A 22,598-nucleotide genomic window follows, 5' to 3' on the forward strand; every position below is an offset into this window, starting at 1 on the left:
AGAGTTGACATATTAATTATAACTGATTTAGGATTGTTCAAGTGATAATACTGTTAACTTTTCTCTGCTTATGAGTACAATAGAAAATATATATAAGTTATTAAAAAATGGAGCAATATATCAAATAGTGTAGCTACTTTGCATTACTTAAGATATGTAGCATGCCTTTTGCTAGGTTAACAATTACGTAATAATGATCTGTAGATAAGAAATCTACAAACAACTCATTACCTCTACTTCATATCTACTATTCAAACAAACTGTATCTAAGTTTTCTCTCACATTAATAAGCAATTTCATTTTGTTCTCTCCATTTCCAGAATACTGTTTACAGGAATGTCTTATTTATCAGCAAAATGAACATATCTTGATAATGTATGAAGAATGTTAGTCATTACACAAGCATGTTAATTTATGATTTACATTTAAATACAAGTTTGTTAGCATGTAAAGCAAGTCAGGTATTAAATAAGCCATTGCAGACATTTTTGATTTAATAATTATATTACTATGAATTATGAGAACACTCATTTTTCATTAAATATACCTGTATTAGAATAACTTTTTATTGGGAGAAAAAAAACTAAATTCATCAAGTTAATATTCTATTTAACTTCTTAACACACCGGGACGAATATAAAATCAACTTTACTTAAACCAAATAACCAGAGCAAAAATGTTTCACTATTGCAAACGTTTTTGACGTCTCTTCTGGGCTCTTCTTCAGTCTTTTACATAAATCCGTTGTAAGCTGTTCATTCAATTTTCGAACTTCAATTTAGAAGGCATTCGATTTTTGATTCAAAACATGCACGTATTCCAAGATATTCAAATATCGGATATTTGAATATCTTGGAGAAGAGCCCAGAAGGGGCATTGAAAACGTTCACAATATAGAACATTTTTGCTCCGGTTATTTGGCTTAAGTAAAGTTCATTTTATGTTAATGTTCTATTTTTATAATAATATTCTTAGATATAATTTTCAACATAACTCTGATGCCCTATATAAGTTAATTCTATTTTACTATATGTTCAAAATATGACAGAAAACACTAAGAAATATAATACTTGAAAAAATTAATTTTCTATGAATGTTATTTATAAAAGTGAGAACTCTAGATATTTTAAAAATTTGTAATTGCTTATTTGTTGAATAATGATTAAAAATGGAAACAGGCAATACTTACAATTTTTATTTAAGAAAGGAATACTTTTAACATAATGTAAAACAAAAAAAATTGAAATTCTTCATATTTATGTAATTATAATATAATTGATTACAGACTCATTAAGTCAGAAAAATTACATTAACACAAAATTTAAAGTACAATTCACAAATAATTTATTTTTAAATATAACAGAGTTTGAATTCATAAGATTTTAAATGTTGTATTTTTAAAAAGTTTCATAAGAAGGAAAATAAGTTTGAGGTGTTCTCAATTATATTATTGTTTAATAAAATCTACATTATATTTTTTTAAAATTCTATAGTATATAAGAAAATCTGGAAATTTATTGAATAGTTACTAAAATTTTATCAGAGAACTAAAAAGTAGTTTATCACTTGTGTATTGTATTGTAAAATTGATAAAATTAATGACATCGCTTTAAACTTTTAGTTCTTATTTCTGGTTCATAATGATTATCTAAAAATAATTAAACAACATTAGTCTTTATAAATTAACTTAGCTTTGATCTTAGATTATTTAACTCAACTGAAAAACAAAAGTCCATAGAAAAAATAGTGTTTACAAAACCAATCATCATCAGCCAAATGTTTTTAGAATTTTTAAAAATTGTTCTTTTCAATGAATGATCTAAATATGAGATTTAGTCTCAAATATTTATTTTCTCAATAAAAGTTTTTATGTAGTGTTTAACTTACAATAATTTTATGGAGACAAAAGATTTTGTTTCATTTTGATTCAAGTATCTTTTGCATTCAACTTCCTAAATTTTTTTAATAAAAATTAACAACATTCATTTTATCAAGATAAGAAAACTTAAATTTCTGTCAAATATTGATACAAGAATCATTTGCCATTAAGCTTTCTTAAGAACATGTTTATTGTATAGAGAAATCTAATTGAGCAAATAATCAATTTAAATAATTCTACTCAAAACATCAGTATCCATTCGATTACTTATCTTAAATCAAGCAAACAGATAGCCAATTAAAATAATTTTACTTCAAATCAGATGATGTAAATTGACATACTTATTAAAATTACAACTGTTCATATGAAATAAAGATATACTTGTTTTTTGATGACAGACAGTGTATTGTGATCTGATGAGAAAAATCTGCAGATTTATAACAATTAAAAATCCACAAGTACTAATGAAATCAAATTTTTCTGTACATTTAAGAACATTTTACATTTAGATTTAAATTTACTATAAATATTAAAACTGTCATTCTTCTGTATAAGATTCCTTTTCAGTTTACCAGTTTTAAATAAGAAATTTCTATTATAATTTTAAATACATTTTATAATGTAAAATCTAATTACACTCAATTTTATGGAAAAACCAATAAATGAAAAACTGTCATCAGATCTGTTTATGGGAAGTTAAGGCATGAAAAAAGTTTATTGGTCAAGTAAAATTAATACCTTATATACAGATGGCTACAAAGCTTCTTATACCACTGTATATGTGAAATATAAGCATTTTCCCTGTATGATAAGGAGTATCACAAATCATAACTTGGAGGGCTTTATATCATTTAGAGATGAAAGTACAAAACATTGCATGTAATCACAGTTATGATGCAATTATTTATATTGCAATATTTTTTCTTCTTTCAATGGGACATAAGAAATAGTATATATATATAAACGTAACCATTTTATCTTCTTTCAAGAGTTTTCTTCCTGCCAACGTGCTGCCAGAAACCTACGGTAAATGATTGTAACATATATAGCTAATAGCAGAACAACAAACAAATCATCCAGTAGACCTAAAATGCCAAACACAGCTTCTGGTATCATATCTAATGGTGAGATCAAATACATGATAGCAGCAACAAAACAAAGAACAATTCTAAGACGGAACATGTACATTAATCCACCCACTGAAAAAAATTCTGAACCCAGATGACGTAACAGAGTTGGTAGATCCCAAACATAATCCAGCCACTATAAGATAATAAAAATAAAATTTTATATAAATTCAAAGTAAAAAAAAAGCTACTTTTATTATTATAGTAAATAAATTTACTGGTCTAGGTTCTCCTGAGAATCTTCGATTATAATCATTCACATCCCAAAGAATTTGGTTTCTTTCTTCTCGCTCAGACGAATTATTTTCTTGATCCCTGAAACAGCGTAAAAGAACTGTGACCTGTAATGTAGGAATTAAAAACATTAACATATAAACGTTAATATGAAATCTTACCGTTAGATGTTAGTAGTTAAATAATATAAAAACTTTTACAATATTTATAAAATTAACTTCTTTAAGAAAAAATATTAATTTCTTATAAAAGTTTGTTTCACATAATTTAAAAATTCTTATTAAGTCATTAATTTTATTATTTGTTATCTTCAGTAAACCATATATTTTTAAAGCATATTTGTAACTCGTACCAAAAACTATATATTTTCATAATTCAACATACACTCAAACCTCTTTTTGTGCAGTCTATTTTTGTGCGATTTTTTATTTGTGTGATTTTTTGTGCGCGGTATATGAATTTTAATCAAATTGGTATACTGCACAAAAATAATTGCACAAAACACATTGTACGTATAAAAAAATCACACAAAAAAGACCGCACAAAAACAGGTTTGAGTGTATTGTAATTAACTAGTCATTGTTCAGTCATTGTTAATTTAATTATATTGAAAATAAATTAATTATAAGTGTATTTTAGGATACTTTTTAGTTACCAATATTTTAAGTAAACTTATTTTGATATCTACAAGAAAAAAAAAAAAAAAAAAAAAAAACAAAACCTGTTGTCTGCATACAGGACATCGAACTGCTCCTCTCCAATTTCCATGCCTCCAATAAAGAACTACACATTGTGCTAAAAAAAATTTTAAAAATTGCTTATAAAATATTCTTTTTATTTAATTTTATTTATAAATATATTCAACAACAATAAAAACAGAATAAATTAAACATGCACAGACATAGAAAAAAGTAATCATCACATTAATTTGTTTCATTGATCCCTATCATTAGGCCATTAGTACCTAAACTTTTCAAATGGTGAACAAAATTGCACATTAGTAGGACTATAAATATTTTGTGGCATGCCTACTTATATATGTATATTCCATATTGAGCTGTCCATAAATTATGTAATGTAGGTGTGTGTGGTAGATATGCAGGTAACTGCTTCAATCAGTTACAAGGGGCTGGAGTATTTATAAAAATGTTATGTAATGCAACCCTTGGGTAACAGAATTATTCATTTTTGTTTCTGAACTGTTGTATAGTGAACCATGTTGTTTACTTCATTGTTTTGTATGTTATAATATGTAATTAATAAAATAATGTAATGTTCAGTACCCATGATCAATCTATATAGATATAGATTGAAATTATGCTTTGCATAAGTATGAGAGTGAGTAGAGCAACAGAGTTATGGAGCATTATAGGAGATGAGATGGCAGTCAAAAAATAATTCACACATTCCACATTATTAGCAATTCAATTACAACCCTCCTAAAATTCCAATCAAGTTTCTAAATTACTTTTTCCACTCAGAAAGGAACTAACTCACAACTTAGATGTGAGATAATTTATCCTAACTGGTGTCAGAACTCTTGAGAAAGATTTTTCTGATCTTGCTTTTATTTTACATTATCTATCCTGAATGTGAAATGAAGTTATCCCAGAATCTCCACTTCTCACTCTAACAAATTTTTATTACATATTTTAAAAAAATTACTCTATTTCTCAGTTATGCCAAAAATCAAACTAGAAACCACATTATAAACGATTTACGGTATTTAAACTAAGGAGTCAATAGATATATTTATTAAAATCCAAACATTCAGTATTTAGGAAATTAGCTTCCACAAAGCAAAAATGTGCTTTATCAGGCAATCCAAATATCAATAATTATAGATCAGACCTGCTTTCTTTAAGTCCAAACAACTTATAATTCCATAGTTTAATTTCTGAATCCTTTTAGAGTAGGCATATTCATGGATATTCAATGGATATTTATTCTTAAATCCAAACCTCAAGACTGTGTTGTTCCAGCATTTAAAAAAAAAAAATACATTCTGAAGATTTAAACTTTTCCATTAACGAACTGTAAAGTTTAGTTCATCACATGTGAGCACCATGGCTCTGATCTTTCAAGTAAACCTTTTATTATTGTCTATAATGGACAGATCTGGCTACAATGGGAGGAAACAGTCATTTTACAAAAACACTAATTTATAACCTGTTTGAATAATTAATTGTTTTGAACTGCCACTAAATATCATACATAGGGATAATATTAATACATAGGGATTAATATTAATATTAATCCCTATGTATTAATTATTTCTATTAACTGCAAAATGAACTAAACCAGTGTTTTCCAATGTGGGGCCCATGCCCCATAGGGGGGCAATTCGATTGTTAAGGGGGGCAATTCAAAAATGTCCAGAGTTAATTGTATAGCCTATACGATTAACTTAAACTCTGGGCATTTTCGCTATACGGTATACCCCGCTGTACGCCATATTTATTGTAAATATTGATTTAAATTAGTTTTAGTTTTCTTTGTTCTTTGTTTCCCTTTCCTTCTAGAACTTTCCTTTATAACCCTTTTCCCTTGGGGTGGGATTAACAATTGTGGGAACCACTGAGAACAAAGAGATGAACGAAGCCCTGAGGCCAGTGAAAGCGGAAAAAAAACATTCTTTGCCCAGACCCTGAGGTGGACAGACGCGAGTTGTGGTGTTCCAGGTTGCGTTTGGCAACAACTGGAAAGTGCAAGAGACTTTGATGAAAGGATTGGGTTTTATTGTGGTTACAATGAAACAGTTTGGCAATTAAGTGCAAGAAAAACTTCAACGAACACAACAACGATAGACCTTCCAAAAGAGTTCAACATATATGTTAGGGGGGCATAAGAATTTTAGAAAGGCTTAGGTGGGACATAACACAAAAAAGGTTGGGAAACACTGAACTAAACTTTACAAAATAAATACCCAATGCATGATAAAATCCTCAATTTAATCAAGATTTTATTTGTAACACAAACAATTTTAGATCATAGATTTTCTCATATTTATTATATGATCAGTCCTCAGTTTCACTAAATATCACTAATCTACATATTTTAATGTCAATCTATTCTCTTTGTTAAAATTTTAATGTTCTGCATAATTTCACACACAATGAAATGTTAATGTAACTAGATTGTGGAAACTGTTGAAATATTTTCATTACAGTGAAAAATGAAAGGATAAAAAATTATTCACAATAAAAGAAGAAAAAAAGCTTACATTTTGAAGCAAATTGTATTTTAAAAAGCTGTTTTTCTATTACTATTTATATGAAAGCAAATTTTATTTTCAGAACATAAGTTGTATTAAATACAGAATAAAAATTTAAGTTATCAAAAATATTATGAGTAAATATCTAAAACTGCAATATAGTAGTAACAATTAGTTGAAATTCTGACTCCTTAATTGTTGTTATTGTTGCCTGAAGCAATTATTTTCTGCTAAAATAAATCTGTAATTTTTGTTTGCATTGTTGTTTGCATTGTTTAATTGTTTGTTTGCAAAGTTTTTTCAATAAAATACTGTATTGTACACAGTATTCCAGAATACTGTGTTACAATACAGTATTTTATTGAAAAAAGGCAAATCTTTTTGTTTAATTTCTTTTTTTCACATCATTGTTTTCTCCTCTTCCAAAGAAAACTGCTTTTGTTTCTTTTTGCTTTTTTCCTAAACTTAAAAGAAATAATTGTAGAGTAATTCACTCTGTTTTGATATTTCACTCTGTTTTGATATTTACTTCAAATTTTTGAATGTTATATCTCAAAATAACAATATCCATTATTCAAATACTTCATAATTGCAGTATAAAATTTTAAATGTATTTATTACAAATAGAATGTTGTTTCTGTAAATCACCATAAAATACTTCATACATTTAAATAATATTTTTATTTGATATATTTATTGTAATTCATTTGTAATCTTTTAACCAAAATAAAATTGATTACAAAAAAATAACTCCTTGCTCATATTTTATTATAATATAACAAACATCATAAACATTTAATACTTTCTATAATATTATAGATATTTATGTGCAACTGTTATGAAAATCATATATTTTTAATATGTGTTTTATTGTATTCATAACTTAATAGAATTAAAATAATTTATAAATTACCACAAAATAAATGACCACAGTTTGTTTCTATTGGGAATCGTGGTTCGTTTAAGCAAATAGGACATTGATTATCAGCACCAAAGTGTTGAGGATTTGCCATGTTTTCTACACCAGGAACTGAGGCATCACTAACTAATCGATTGCTAAAATGTACTAAGTGACGTCTTGTTGTATCCACAGTATCTTGACTCTGTTGATGAATTGTTATAGGATGATACTGTTGCCATCTACAGAGAATAAGAAATCCATATTTATAAAATGAAATTATTAAACACATGTAGCTATAGATTATAAATATAAATGATAAATTTCTGATCAATTAAATCATTAATAATTGAATAGTTTCTAATAAATAAAATATTTATCAGATAAATACAGAAATGCTAAAATATTAATGGACACTCCCGAATAGCAGCATCTCTATTTAATGAATATTTTTACAATCCCCAGACCCTTCATATAGAGCACATCTATTACATTCACTTCTAAATAGTGAATCATCCATAACCTATCTTACGAAAACACAAAGTCCCATCAATATTCTGAAAGAATTAATTATGTATGAAATATTTTAAAACTAAAACTAAGATTAATTTCAAATACTCTTTCAGAGGATGAATTTTGACTGTAGGTGTCAAATAAAGACTGACTTAAAATGGGAATAGAGGAGGAGGACAGGTTGTAAAAAGTCAAACAATATTCTTTATCTGTTAGAGAAGACTAATCTGGTTAAGTTGTCAATCATCATTTCTTGTCATACATATTAGTGTTATTAAACTTCTGTCTTATTATTAGAATTAAGCTTATGGTACCAAGAAACCATAAACTTAACTGAGTTTCCAAGTTATTCATTCATTCGACAAGAACCATAGCATAGTAGTAATGAAAAAGAAAGTTTTAAAATTAAACCACAGCTTTTATTTGGTAAAAGTTCAAAGATCATGTTACAAAGGCAATTTGCCAACCACTTTAAAGTGTAAAAATATATTTAGTTTTCTTGCATTTATGATCTTAACAGCTTTGTGGTGGTTAAAGTAATTTTTGATATATCATTTATTGAAAAAAGCAAAAATGTTTTAAAAATTACACCTTCTTGATAACTACGAAGTAGACAAATCACTATATCGATTTTATTAATTATTCGCTTCGATCATAAATGATATTATAAATGCAAGAATATTAAACACATTTCCTACTCCTGGAAGTGGCTAGCAAATCGCCTTTGTAAATTGACATTCAAACTCTGCCTAAACCGACCTTCGTCCATTCTTCCATTCATAATAAGTTTCATTTTTCTTTGTCATTCTTCTGCCCATGTTGTTTTTTGATGAATTAATAATTAATCAATGTTTATGTTTTGTTGTAATTTTTATGTTCCATTTAATTATATGCTATGTATACTTTTTGGCATTTTCACATTCCTAATGCATAATATTTGATGTTTACATAATCTATTGTATTCTTCACTATATGATGACCACTTTAAAATACCATTAAAATACAGTATGGCCGCCAGCATATACCTCCAAATAGCAGACAAACTTCTTGGTCCCGATGGTGTCTGCTATTCAGATGTTATACTTATACTGTCTATCAATTTTATTTTACAACATAAATTTTGAAACATTGTTCTTTATTTAAATTACAGTTATGATCTGATGATGAGGCAAAATGTTTAAAAAAAACCATTTAATCTTAATGCTAAAATATTAAGGAAACTAAATATTTAGTCTCCTTAATATTTTAGCATTTCTATATTTGTCTGATCATTCTGCTGGGTCACATACATCTAAATAATTATATTACATTATAGTGAATTAATCTTACACTATCTATTTATTTAGATATTTGTCCATTATTGCCTACTTAATCCATCGTTATAAAAAAAAATTGTGTTTTATGATTCTCATGTCAAGACTACAGATTCTTGCTAATGAGTGGCTCTATATATTTATTTTTTAAATCTTTAACAGTATTTGTTTTAAGAAACCCATTTTTAATATATCATAGATTAAACATTTTTTCAAGACAGATAATGTCTCATCTTCAGATCTGACACTTATACTTCTGAGTAAGAACCACTGTTTCAAACTATGTTTGAATTAGAAAAGAACCAAATTGCTAAACAATTTAAATTCAAAATAATCACAAATTTTCAACACATTCAGCTATTGGATACTCACATTGAATAGTACAATAAAACAATACATCAAAAATGGGCTTCTGAAATTAGTAGTACTACAGATCTCACATATGATTCTAAAATTTGTTGAAGACAGTCTTATCCACAGCTGTAACTGAACAGTTAAGGTGTTACCAGAGCTACTCCTCTCAGAACCCAGGAATAAACCAGATGAGTCAAAAAAATCCCAGAAATTTTCAAGTGGATAGTCTATCCTAGGTATGTTGAACCTCATCCCTCACCACATGGCCACTTCACTGTGGGCTTGCTAAATCCCTAATGGGCTTGATTAACAGGCCCTCTTAGTGCCTTGCCTACAGGACAGAAAGACTTGAAAAAGTATCACCAATAGCAAGTGCTTATCAGAACTTGCTATTTGTTGCAAGAATTGTTGCCAGACAACTGGATAAGAAAATTGTAAAATCCACGTTCAAAGTAATATACAATGACATGAAATTCTGTGCATTTTCTAATGTAATTTTTTTTCTTTTTCCATATGCAATTAAATGTATACAATTTTTGATAAGATGCAGTTGAAAATCCATTTTCTGTTCTTGGAAAAGGATTTCTGCTTACTTAAGCAGAAATTTTCTTAAAAGGGAACATTTTATATGGAAAAATGTATACACCTTTTAGGGGGAAAAAATTTGGACTTTTGAAATTAAACTTCTTAAACAGGAAAGTTTCTAATACAGGAACTTCTTAGTTGAGTTTACTGCATATAATTAAAACATTGGTCATTTATAATTTAAGCTAAAAATTTTCATTTAAAATGCAGTTAAAATTTTAAGATAAAATTCAATTAATGATCATAATTTATATATAAAATTATGTTTTTTATGGCTGATAACTTTTTAAAATTTAATACTTTTCAAGATAACTAATAAACAATGACTCTATATCTGTATTACCTTAACCAAATTTAATCAAGGTGTCACAAAAACTATAATGCTTCAGAAATGTTTCAGAGATATTTCTCCCGTCTTCAATATAACACATTACAAATACAAATTTTCAATATTTCAGTTCTTTTAAATACTTTATACCAATAGCAATGGCCATTGCTATATAGTAAATACTTTGGAAGTTAGAGTAAACCACACCTCCCACACCTTTTCCAGCAATAAACATCACTATATTGTTTGTTATAAGGTGTAAACTTTAAATGTTATTTTTATAATGATGAGAAATTGCTCTTTTATATAGAACATTATTTGTTCATTAATATTAGAAATTTTTAAAAGTTAATTATATATGAGAATTTAAAATCACAGCTAAGGTTTTATATAAAAATTTCATAAATTCAAACTTAAAAACATTAAAATAAATATTTTTATGAATTTTTTAGATGAACATGCTAAACTATACTAATATATATGTCATTGGTGATAAGTAATGTTGCCTTTACAATAAAGATGTCATGAGATAGCATGGTTCAAAATTCCATGTAGAAATACACTACTACTATCATGACACATTCCTTAAAAAATTTTTTTAATAAGATTTATTAACTAGCAACATCATTCATCAATAAAATTTGTAGTACATTTAATAAATTTATCTTATATCATGTTTCTGACAGTAACTACAATACATAATACTAATCTATAGGCATAAATGATTTAGAAATTGATTATAATTAATATGCCATAATCTTTAATCATAATCATAATATTCAACTTAGACTGAAAAAAAAACAAAAATTCAATAATTATGCTTGTATCTGCTACAGAATGAAATCAGAGTTTTCATTTACTTGCATTTTTGCATCAAATTTAATATTTCCACTGGTGAGTCAGTTTCAGACTCATTGAAATTTAATGTTGCAACTATCAGTACACTGTGTCTAGTTCATGAGAGTATGGGATTCAGAATGCAAATACTGTATGATGTAGTAGCCAACAATCTAATCAAAGTTGGATTACCCTCCATTGAGTAAAGGTTAAGTAAGATGTGTATGACTTGAAAGAGTATAAGTTTAGCAGACTGACTATCCTAAAATGCAAAATCCTATGCAAAATCCTAACCTCGTTGACAGGCAGGCAGGCAGGTTGAGGATACCAGTTTTATCAAGTTGCCAGATGGGCATATAGATTCCTAGATTTCTACACTGTAGGCAAAAAATGACAAACTTGGGCATACACTATTTTTTTTTTTTTTACATCCAGAGCAATTGTGGGTGAATTCTGGACAAATTTTTACTTTTCTGAAAAGAAATGGCTAAAATTGCAAACATTAACATATAAATAAAAGAATTTAGTTAAAAATTTTCGAAAATTTAGTGCAAAATGGGCCTTGAAAGAAAACAATTTTGGATGTGAAACAATGAAAAAAAATCTGGCTGCCCTGAGTCTTATTTATAAGAACGTAAGTGCCGTATTTCTTAACAGTTGTAATATCTGCAATATATTTCAATTTGTAATGTACAAAGTACATAATACATGTATTTTTTTTAACTGACTGATGTGACTTGTGGATTACTTAAGTTGACTCACATTTACAAACCTAACAAGTCACTATGACTCACAAAATTTTTAGGCTAACATGTGCTCTGGTAACATTTTATACAGTTGAAGCTGCTTATTATAATCAGATGTAATCAGAATTATCATGTTCCAAAATGTATAGATTAAAACTTATACACACACAAAACTTTCCTTATTCTAATTGCTCAGAATTTCAGTTAAGTTATTATCTTTAGATTGGCATTTTTAAGCTGTCTTTTTATGCTATCTATAAGCCTCAAAATATGGCTGATGAAATTATATTTTAATATTTAAAGCATTGGTTAAGACTAATGATACTGTTCTGCATCAAAATCCTTTCATTAAAAAAAAATGGGATTTTTTAATTTTTTGTTTTTTTAAGGAATTGTCATGAGACAATTGATACCTTCCCTGAACAAAAGGTTAAAATACAAACAAGCAATTATTTATTGTGACATTAAAAATTGCTGCCTGGCATTGTGACAATCATATTTTTAATTTATTTAATTTAAAATATATTCACTCAACCTCAAAGTAGTAGTGGCTTGCCCCTGTACATCATACTTTTCCTTTAACAAGAGAGTTGTGCAGATCATCTATTAACTGCTTACAGGGGAAAATTTTGAATTGAAATAATGACTTCTGGTTTGCATTGAAAGTTCATATATAGTTAATCAGGGTCTCCTGCCCCTAAGGTTGCCATACCTGGTCTTGTCTTTTATCTATCTAACTCCATTCTCAAGATTAAGGAAAGACATACAGATGGACAGACAACAGTGGGAATTTATAGGTCTACAATTTTTTTCAAATTGCAGCTCAATAATAGTACAGTAGAGAGTCATTTATCTGAAATCAATTGGGAACTGGGGTTGTTCGGATAACTAATTTTTTGGATAACCGATTATGTACGAAAAAATATATTAACCTGTCTGATGTTGAAATTTTTCTCCGTTGCGTGTTGCTTCGTTTTGAATTTTCGGCGATTTTAAGCCAAATGAAAATTTTTATAATAATAATCGAGGCTATTGTATTGTTAAAAATTATTTCTTTATTTTGTACAAACAAAATAAATATATTGAAAAATATAAAAACATAAAAATTATACTTTAGAAGTAAATCTAGTATCAAAAAAGTTCGATTCAGCATGACACAGTCCGACTGGAAAGCGTTCAGATAACCGGTGTTCGGATAAACGACTCTCTACTGTATATGAATCTGAAGTCAAAAAACTTCTGTTACCCACAGTTTTTTTTTTGTTTTAAATATCACATTTCTGCAAAAAATGTCTTATTTAGACAAACTTTCTGTTACTGTTGTTTGAATAAAATATAAGGAGAATACACTAAATTCTGCTGTTTTTTTATGTGGATGGGACAGTCAAACAAAAACCAGTCACTGCTTGGTAAAAAAAGTGGCTCAATTGTGCAGCAAATATCAAGGTCAGAAGAATATTGCTTTTCCTACTCTGGTGGAGAAAATTAAAATCTTACCTCCCTTCATACCAAACTTGGTTTGATATGAAACTTTGTGAAATGTATGGACCAAGGACTATGTACTGCAAGGATAACCAGATCCCTATTCCATAATGTTAGCCAGAATGTGAAGTTAGTGACGTCAGCATGAGACCTGACCGCTTTGTTTATGTATAGCAGCTTGTGCACATGTTTAGTTTTCAGTTTAATATTCATCCAATTTTGTGATTAACGAAGTGATTTATTTTAATATTTCTGTAATAGTTTATTTGACTAAGTTGCTTATAAAGTAAGATGACTTAAATACAAATCAGAAAAGATTTAAAGCAATATTTTTATGTTAGATGAAAAACAAAATGCCAGGTACAAGGTGTGCTGTGTACGGTTGCAATAACAACCTTGTTGCAATAAAAGTTAAAAAAGAAAGTGTAACATTTTGTGTTTCCTAGACAAAAAAACTTAATTTTTAAAAGTATTAGGTCTGAATGGATCAATTGTTTTAAAAGGAATGTTAAATTTAATCCAGAACAAGTAGGGTATGTTCTGTTCATTTTGTTCAAAGTGACTATGAAAGAGATTTACAAAATGAATTGTTAGGTAAGTCATAAGTACAGTACATTCATATATGTTACTTGTTTTTGAATGTGAATGTTTAATTTACTTGTTTTAGTATAAAATTGTAGAATATTTTCTATTTCAGGTTTACCAGTTAGAAATATTCTGAAAAAAAAGATATCCCTATATTAAATTTACCAGATAGAATGAACCCAACAGTTACAGAACAAGAAAGAAGTTAATGATCTTTAACAAATAATAATGACAATAGTAACAATCTTGAAAATGAATACCATTACAAAATTAAATATAAGAAGCTGTTATAAGAATATAATGTTTTAAAATCAGAATATGAAAAATTGAAAGAAGATTATAAGAAAAGAACAACAGTAGCAAATGATTTTTTACAATATTACAAAAGAAGAAATATCTGTCATCCAAATCTACAAAAATCAAACCAGATAATTACAGATTTGTTGACACAGGTCTTTACAAAATATAAAATTTCATTACTATCAAAAAAAGAAAAATATATAGCTGGATATCTTGCCTATAAATATAAAGAAAAACTATGGAATTGGGTAATTCCACTAGCAAAATTAAAAATCACAATAACTATAGCATTCCATCATGGGTGCAGCATTTATCTTATGAAGAGCTTATTAAATCTATTGACGAGTGGCTAGCAAAAATTATAGAATGGAATAAATATTTTGAAATATATGGTGAATAGAGTTTGGCCTTCTTTAATAAAAGATTTTTGTAAATTAAGAACTATAATACAAGAAAAATGTAAAATTTTGAAAGGAATGTCTTCTGAAAATGGTGATTGTCAAAAAAAACTTAATTAAAAAAAATTTAAGATAACCACATAATAAAAAATATAGCTTGTTAATTTATTAAATACATATTAGACAAAAGACTTGTAAATTTATTTATGTACACTTATTAAATCTGAAAATTCTATAGTAATCTAGTAATTAATTAATAAATGATTTTAGTGTTTTGTTATTTGAAAGCATCTGTCAGGTTGAAGTATAGGCCTCCCAACAATGTCACATGAATCCAAGGTTAATGAATATACAGGATCTGGCTATCCTTGTAGTATATAGTCCTTGGGTATGGACAGAATAGAAAGCTTTGCTTACCCGAAGCAAAAGTTTTCTTGTCTAAGCAATGTGAAAGTAGACAGGAAGGAATTTTTGTTGGTTCCCAAGTATGACAGCTTTTCAAGGATCTTAGTTTCAAGGAAAAAACTTAACCCAGAAAGGACAGCTTGGAATGCATTTGAAAACACAAGCAAGAATTTTTTGGGGAATGTATGAGCTAACTATGAAGAAATTGCGCAGAAGTTGGTAACATCCTACTAAACATGGGTTGCAATATATCATTTAAGATGCATTTCCCACATTCCTGTTTAGATTTTTTCCTCACCAACCTAGGAGCTGTTTTGATGAACATGGAAAAAGGTTCCACTAGACTCTTTCTCAAATGGAAAAGCATTATAGTGGAAGGTGGAACAAGAACATGTTAATTGATTACTTCTGGACTTTATTGTATATTCTTTCTGAAGTTTCCCACAAGGAAGAAAACATGTCTAAGTATTTCAGTTTTTAAATGTATAGAATTATGAAAAAAGAGTAATTAAAATAAAATTATTTAATTAGCAATGTGTATAGTCAATAAATACAATATTTCAAGCAGAAAATGTTTTCCTTCGAAAACCTCATTCTGTCAAAAGAATTTGATGTTAGGCCAATTCTGTTGTCAGATTCAGCACCATTAAAACTATTAAAAAAAAACAATGAAAATCTTTGATGGGAATGAAAATAATTTTTTTTGCATAACAGTGTAATCATTATTTGCTTGCAATATCAATGCCCCTTTAACAATGGTCAAAGACATTAATATTCTTTAATTGGCTATCTTCAGGCATGGGCACAGCTGAAAGTGAAATCTTTCATTTCTAACTTTCCACATTTGAAAATTGCCCATTAACCAGGTTAAAAATGTTAGCATTTTTTAAACTTTCACTGTTAAAAGTGCATTAATTAATTAAGTGTCTTGTTCTTCTTTATATAGGTTGTCTCTTAAAATACATTCTAGGCTAATAGCTAAGAAACTGAAGAAAAGAGGAAAATACAAATTAAATTAAATGCTTTCACCTTGTAAAACTTGAATGAATCTCATTTATACGATCTTTGCACACTTTCTTTGTAAAGAAGATTAATCAACAACTGTTGATTAATCTTCTTTACAATTCTTGAAAGTTATTATTCTTACGAGAAGTTGTTGTAAAGAAGATTGGTTAAATAACAATGCCTAGGTACCCTAGAGAGAAATTGCTTGAGATGATAATGTACAGAAAATGTGAGTGAAACTGCATGTAGATTTTGACAATGTTTTCCTAGTCAGAGAAGTGACTCCTAGCAAAGTACTACATGCAGTTAACTAATTAAGGGAAATTGGGGATACTATAGATTGCACCCTATGGAATTTTGAGACTGAGTATATATTTGAACTCGGGACCAAAACAAGTTCAATGATACCCTTCTTTTGGATCGGAGACCAAGAATAAGAAAGTTATCATATTTACGATTTCTTGCCTTTCATAATGCATTCTACACCATTTTAGAGTTTTCCACTAGATGGTGCTGCTTGTAATTCAGTATACATTTCCTTTTTTGTTCAAGTACTAACGTGAATCAATAACTACACTCAGCAGCCTGCCAGTGGCTCTCCTCCGGGAGGAGTCCGTTGAGACCTCGAACAGTCGAATGCCACCTAGTGGATAGTGGAAAACTCTAAAATGGCATAGAATACATTGTGAAAGGCAAGAAATCATAAATATCATAACTTTCTTATTTTTGGTCTCCAGTCCAAAAGTAGGATATTGTTGAACTTGTCTCTGTCCCAAGTTCAAATATATACTGAAAGTCCCGAAATTCCATAGGGAGCAATCTATAGTACACTCAGGAAATTAGTGTGAAATTCCAGATAAAGTCTAAATCTCTCACTAAAATTTTATTTAGAAGCTTTCCACTTCAGAAAGGAATTTCATCAGATAAATACAATGCAAAGAAAAAAAAATAATAGATGTAAATGTCAGACGACCTGAGTTCACATGTCAAACTGGAAAGATGAACTTTGGCTTGGATTCTCATAAATAGGATGAAATTACAGCAAATTCAGAGAACTATAAAACATTTTGATCAATAAATAATTATCGCAAGACTTCTTGTAGAAATTTTTGACAAGAAAGAAAACAAAACTTTTGGAAATATGAGCAAAAGTTCCAAGGTTTGTTTAAACATCCCGTCATGTGAGATCAAGATACATTGTCAGGTTAACATTGAGATTTGACCTCTCACATGCGTTGGCTGATCTGGTCTCATTCTACCTGGAGAATAAGGGACCAATTAAATTTGTCGGTCCTTGGTTAAAGTTTATATAAATCTGCATCTCAAAGGCCAAAGCATGCTTCTCCGACAAGTTTTTGGGATAAAAATCCTTTTATCCCAAAAACTGCTCTTCTTCCCAAATCACGTATCATCGAGGATTCAAGAATTAAGTGACCCCCTTCATCCATCTCATAGCCACATCATTCTGGGTCCAGCACTGACCAAACCTCGCAGTGAACTTATAAACTGTTGATCTCAAGACAAAAACTGTCTTCATGGGACAAGTGGCAGGAGCTGAACAATTAACTTAATAACATAAGCAATTACTCTTTTGTAACAATAAATGGAAAAATTTGTAAAGGTGTTTAGACTCGAAACACCTTTACACCCACACATCCCCATCAAACATGGTTTATACCCGCAGACCCTTTGTAGGTTCAGTTACCTGACAAATTAGATATCGGGTGGCTACAACAAAGCCACACATCCTTACATTAGCGTGTTACACAGGAAGGCTGATTCAGACAAGTTAACAGTCTTTCACATTCATCCCCATGCAAGTACACGAAATGCAAGAAGACTATGAATTGTGTCATCAGCAGATACACACAGTTCTTCAAAAAAAATGGTTTATGTCCATACATTTGCTTTCTTCAGCACTGTATAAAAGCAATAATGTACAAAAGTTTGATTGATGCAACAACATAACACTTAAAAGTATTTTTTTTCTTCTGAAAACAGTCCATTCAGGATGGTAAACTATTTCTAGTCACCGTGCCATATAGTAAAAATGCTTAACTTTAAAGATGTTTGTGCGCCAAAATTTTAAACTTCAAATAATGATATTTAAAGAAATTAAATAAATATGCGTTAATTTGAAATGTGAAAAAAGCTGATTGAAAAATGGATGATCAGGTGATAAACCAAAAGAATGATTGAAAGAGACAGATGATAACAGAAATTGTATGATATGTTATGTGCCAGATTATTTCTCCAACTTCTCACTTTGGGCATGCACCCTGTTCTACAATATTCCCTTCTGTATCTGAAAAAAGTCACTCCTATTTTACAAATGGTCATGTGTAAAATAAACAGTCTATATGTGTTGTGGATCATAAGTTGGCCAACCAATAACAACTGGTTAGCAGATTTTTTTCTAATTTATTATTTTTCCTAACCCACTATGCATATATTTAATTTTCAATTAATTATATTGTACATAGTGTAAACAAAAAGAAACAGCAAGTTCCCACTGTTCAGCAACAGTGTGAATTAGTCTTTTTGCCACAAAGAGTTGCTGCATTATGTATTTAACTATCAGTCGGCAAAGCACTGGAATTGAGTTTTCCAAACCAAACTGCTTGTTACGCACAGTTTTGTAACATTGTGTCAGTGTTGTGCTGTAATTTAAGAATAAATATGAAAACTGAGCAGAGCAAAATGTTCAATTTAGCTCTGCTCAGTTTTCATATTTAGTGTTGAACTAGGGAAATTGCCACAGATTCATGAAATGCTTCAAGAAACATATAGCAACAAAGCATGGGTGAGACCACAATCTCCAAGACAGGAGCATGACAAAGGGCATATTGATTTTGTTTTGACCACAAGGGAATTTTGTTCCTCCTGATTAGACAGACTGAGACTCCACTAGTGTAAAAACGGGCATTAATTATAATTAACGGACGCTATTTCAGTGGCATGGAAAGCACTATAAGAACTAGTGTCAATCATCTTAATATCTTTTATATTTTAATGACTGTTGTGTGTTGTAACTTTATTTAATTCTCCTCTGTGCTACTTCTGCATTGAACACATTTATGACAGTTGAAAGTTTTAATATATGTTCTATTTTTTGAACATACATTTGATAACATCTTAAAAAAAAGGAAAACGTTTGTTTTCATTAAAGTATATTTTTTTGCTGGTTATAGGTGTGTAGTTGTATTTATCAGTACATTAAATCAGTATAGTAATAGAGTCTGCAATGTTTGATACTTTAAAACAGAATAATTTACTTTTATTACCAACATTTTTCAGAGATTATCAATTTTCACTTTTATAATGCATATTTTGGAGAAAGATATGTTGCAACCATAGATAATATTTCTGTAGCTAGCTTTGTTGTCGGGAATAATTACTCTTAAATAGAATTTTGTTTATATTTCCTCATTAAATTACTAACTATAATCTTTTAAGACTTTATTTAAAATTCACATCGAGTCGATAAAAGCATTTACGTGGTAAATTTTATGATTTTAATGTAAAAACTGTAAAATATTAATCACAAGACTTCGATAACCTTATCATTACTTTTAAAAGAACGATTAGAACATACCTCCAGTGAGTTAGGCCTACTCCTATTATAAACGTGACAACGAGAATAAAACCAGCAGTTGCTAAAAAGACTTCATTTCCCACTCCTTCTACCAACTGATACTCATTCCACAGCATATCCTATTTACATATTGTGTTTGAGATTTTTACAATTGTTAATATCTATAATACTTTATTACACGTGTGGGAAACCCGATACACTCAACGCCCCCTCGTGTTAATTTCTTTTTTTTTTTAAATTAAAAAGATAAGCTAACATCTACAAAGTAGTAACAGTTACTTGTATAACATTTAATTAAATTATTTCGATCAAATAATTTTTACATATACATATGTCCACATTCACACCACATTTTTGAAATTCATTTTATCCATTTACAAGATTTCTCCAAAATTTGGATTACCGAACTAAAACGTCAATTATCTCTATATCAAGCAATTGTAAAAGGCTTACTGTCCTTTAATTCTAATATTATTGTTAATTGTCTACTTGGACTTTACTTATTAATAGGACTTTATACTGGTGTTTAAGGATTGGCACAGTAACAGTAACTTGTAAACAGAAATTATTACAGGTGATATAATAAAGAAATTTTGTTCTTTCCTGAACTAACTCTCATTACTGTGCCAATCCTTAAACACCAGTATAAAGTCCTATTAATAAGTAAAGTCCAAGTAGACAATTAACAATAATATCTCTATATTAATTGTAAATTAATACCTCTGATAAAGCCTAAAATTTTTAAGACATTCCAGTTAAGATTTCCAAAAACAATGAATTAAGAATTGTTCTAATTATTATTTCACGATAATAGAATAGCGATCTGTGTCATAGAATCGTTCGTGTTATATTTTTTATCCGAGCTTTGAGCTCGAGCTCTGAGTGTTTTCTCAATCTAGGGCAGCCTGGGGATCGCGAGATGATAATGAAATCATTTTATGAGAAAAATCATTTATAAACTTATAAACATTTTACTTACAATAAGTACACATGTAAAGAAAAAATAATAATGTGATAGTTGCAATTGTTTTTCATTTAAAATTTTCTCCATACGTGGATCAAATTACAAAGAGCACGTACTGTACACATCAAGTTGGAATTTATAAATTGCTCATGTACGTACACGTCATACATGCATGTTCATACCTGTCGCTATAAACACAGCGACATAAAATAATAGGAATAGTTGTATTACACTTTTTATATACTGTCGGTATTTTCTTAACCTTCTTAAACTCGCGGCCCACCAAATATTTCATAATTTTTTTGTGACCCCCATTTTTTAATAATAATTTATATTTGTTAAATTATCTATAATAAATTGATTTTTTTATTATTGCTTTATTTTTTATATAATAAATGTAAATCATAACTTTATTATTTCATTATCTATTTAAATAACATTCAAACTTCACAATTAAACGTGAAAACTCATTAATTTTTAACAGAAAATAAAATAAGAAACATGTCGATAAATCGATCCAAAGTCGATGCTAAAACTAAACTATAACTAAAACACTCACAACTTGTCGTAAAGATTTTGCAAATCTTTTGCAAAAAATTTAAATTTTCAAAGCCTACTACTAAGCCTACTATTTTTCCTAATTATTTTTAAAATTCCAAGCATTAATAGTTTCTTAGAATTACTTTGCAATAAAAGAAGTAAATACTGCGATGTAAGTAGCATATTTGCATTTATTTCTTCTGTACTAACAAAGTTGTATGTAGGGAGCCGTCCATAAATTACGTAAGGTATTTTGGGGCGGGTGGTGGTCAAGGATTTCTTACGATATCTTACTCAGGGGTAGGGGGATAATAGATCTCGTCTTACGTAATATTCTTGTTTTCATTTTTTGATCTCACTGAGTGGTGGAGTTTTGAATTTGGCTTTAATTTGGCGGTTTCTATTAAGAACGTTCGTTGTACTGACGCCATCAGATGTGACGTGTACAATAATAACGCTAGCAGACTCACTCTCTACACATTTTTTTATCATGGGAGAAAGGCCGTGTAGGGGTTTCTCGTTGTTTTTTTTTTTTTTTTTTTATTTGAATAAGTGCACCACTCCTATGGGTATATAACACTAAGAATACGTAAACCAAAATACATGATACAAAGTAAACATAAAATTAATATTCGATTTTCAGTGAAAACTAAAATGTAAAACTAGAAATTAAAATTAGAAATAATCTTATTATCCATATTTTTTGAACATAATTGTAAAAAGTATGAAACAGGATGTCAAAGTAAGATGTATGACATACTTTTACAGGATGTAAAAGTATCAAACAGTTATCTTATTTACAGGATTTTTAATATGTTGCTGGATATATGTGATTTTATTGCTATTGAAATTGGTATTTATTAGAAATTTTAGGACGGACTAAGAATCACTGTAAATGTTGATAGACAGAGTTTTGTTTGGTAGTGAAGTGGCCCACTGAACAGCTTGATATGTGGGGAGTGTTGATATGCAGAGCAAAATGTCTGTTTGGAGGAAGATACAGATAGTTGAGCAGACATAAAGGGAGCTTTTGGACCCATCTGTGTAGATATTATTGTCTGCATGGTTATCCATGGAGGAATGTACCCTGAGGATAACCTTGTTTACAGGGTGATAATCATAGATAGGGTAATTGCAATATGGTAGCATTTAAACAGCCGTAGATAGGAGTAGACTGTTGTTGAGCTTTGATGTTTGTAGTTCCGATGTAGTAGTTCAGAACCTTTTCTACAATACATAGTGGCAAAGGAAGGAGCTCTGCTAGAATCAGAGAGACATTAGTAGAAACAGTTCTGC

The 22,598-nt window shown here is 28.9% G+C and overlaps 1 protein-coding gene across 1 annotated transcript; it reads right to left on the reverse strand.

The window, feature by feature from the left end:
- Nucleotides 1–2,564: 2,564 nt before the first annotated feature.
- LOC136973044 (E3 ubiquitin-protein ligase RNF170-like) lies at nt 2,565–20,018 on the reverse strand. Its single transcript, XM_067267731.1, has 5 exons — nt 19,799–20,018; nt 7,368–7,594; nt 3,962–4,035; nt 3,225–3,347; nt 2,565–3,142 (listed from the first exon to the last, which is right to left on the reverse strand). The coding sequence occupies exons 1-5, from the start codon at nt 19,912–19,914 to the stop codon at nt 2,864–2,866; spliced, it is 819 nt and encodes a 272-aa protein (XP_067123832.1). The 5' UTR covers nt 19,915–20,018; the 3' UTR covers nt 2,565–2,863.
- Between the last annotated feature and the right edge of the window lie 2,580 nt (nt 20,019–22,598).

The sequence above is a fragment of the Centruroides vittatus genome, unplaced genomic scaffold (assembly GCF_030686945.1).
Source record: "Centruroides vittatus isolate TY-2023 unplaced genomic scaffold, ASM3068694v2 contig_3077, whole genome shotgun sequence".
NCBI classification, from domain to species: Eukaryota; Metazoa; Arthropoda; class Arachnida; order Scorpiones; family Buthidae; genus Centruroides; species Centruroides vittatus.

What these genes read in the sequence shown, in the direction of transcription:
- LOC136973044 (XM_067267731.1), bottom strand. Translation starts at nt 19,914, where the DNA reads ATGCTGTGGAATGAGTATCAGTTGGTAGAAGGAGTGGGAAATGAAGTC. An exon ending in CTGTGGTCATTTATTTTGTG is followed by an intron (nt 4,036 to 7,367) that starts GTAATTTATAAA and finishes AATTTTTTTTAG; the next exon opens with CACAATGTGTAGTTCTTTAT. An exon ending in GTCCTGTATGCAGACAACAG is followed by an intron (nt 3,348 to 3,961) that starts GTTTTGTTTTTT and finishes CCTACATTACAG; the next exon opens with GTCACAGTTCTTTTACGCTG.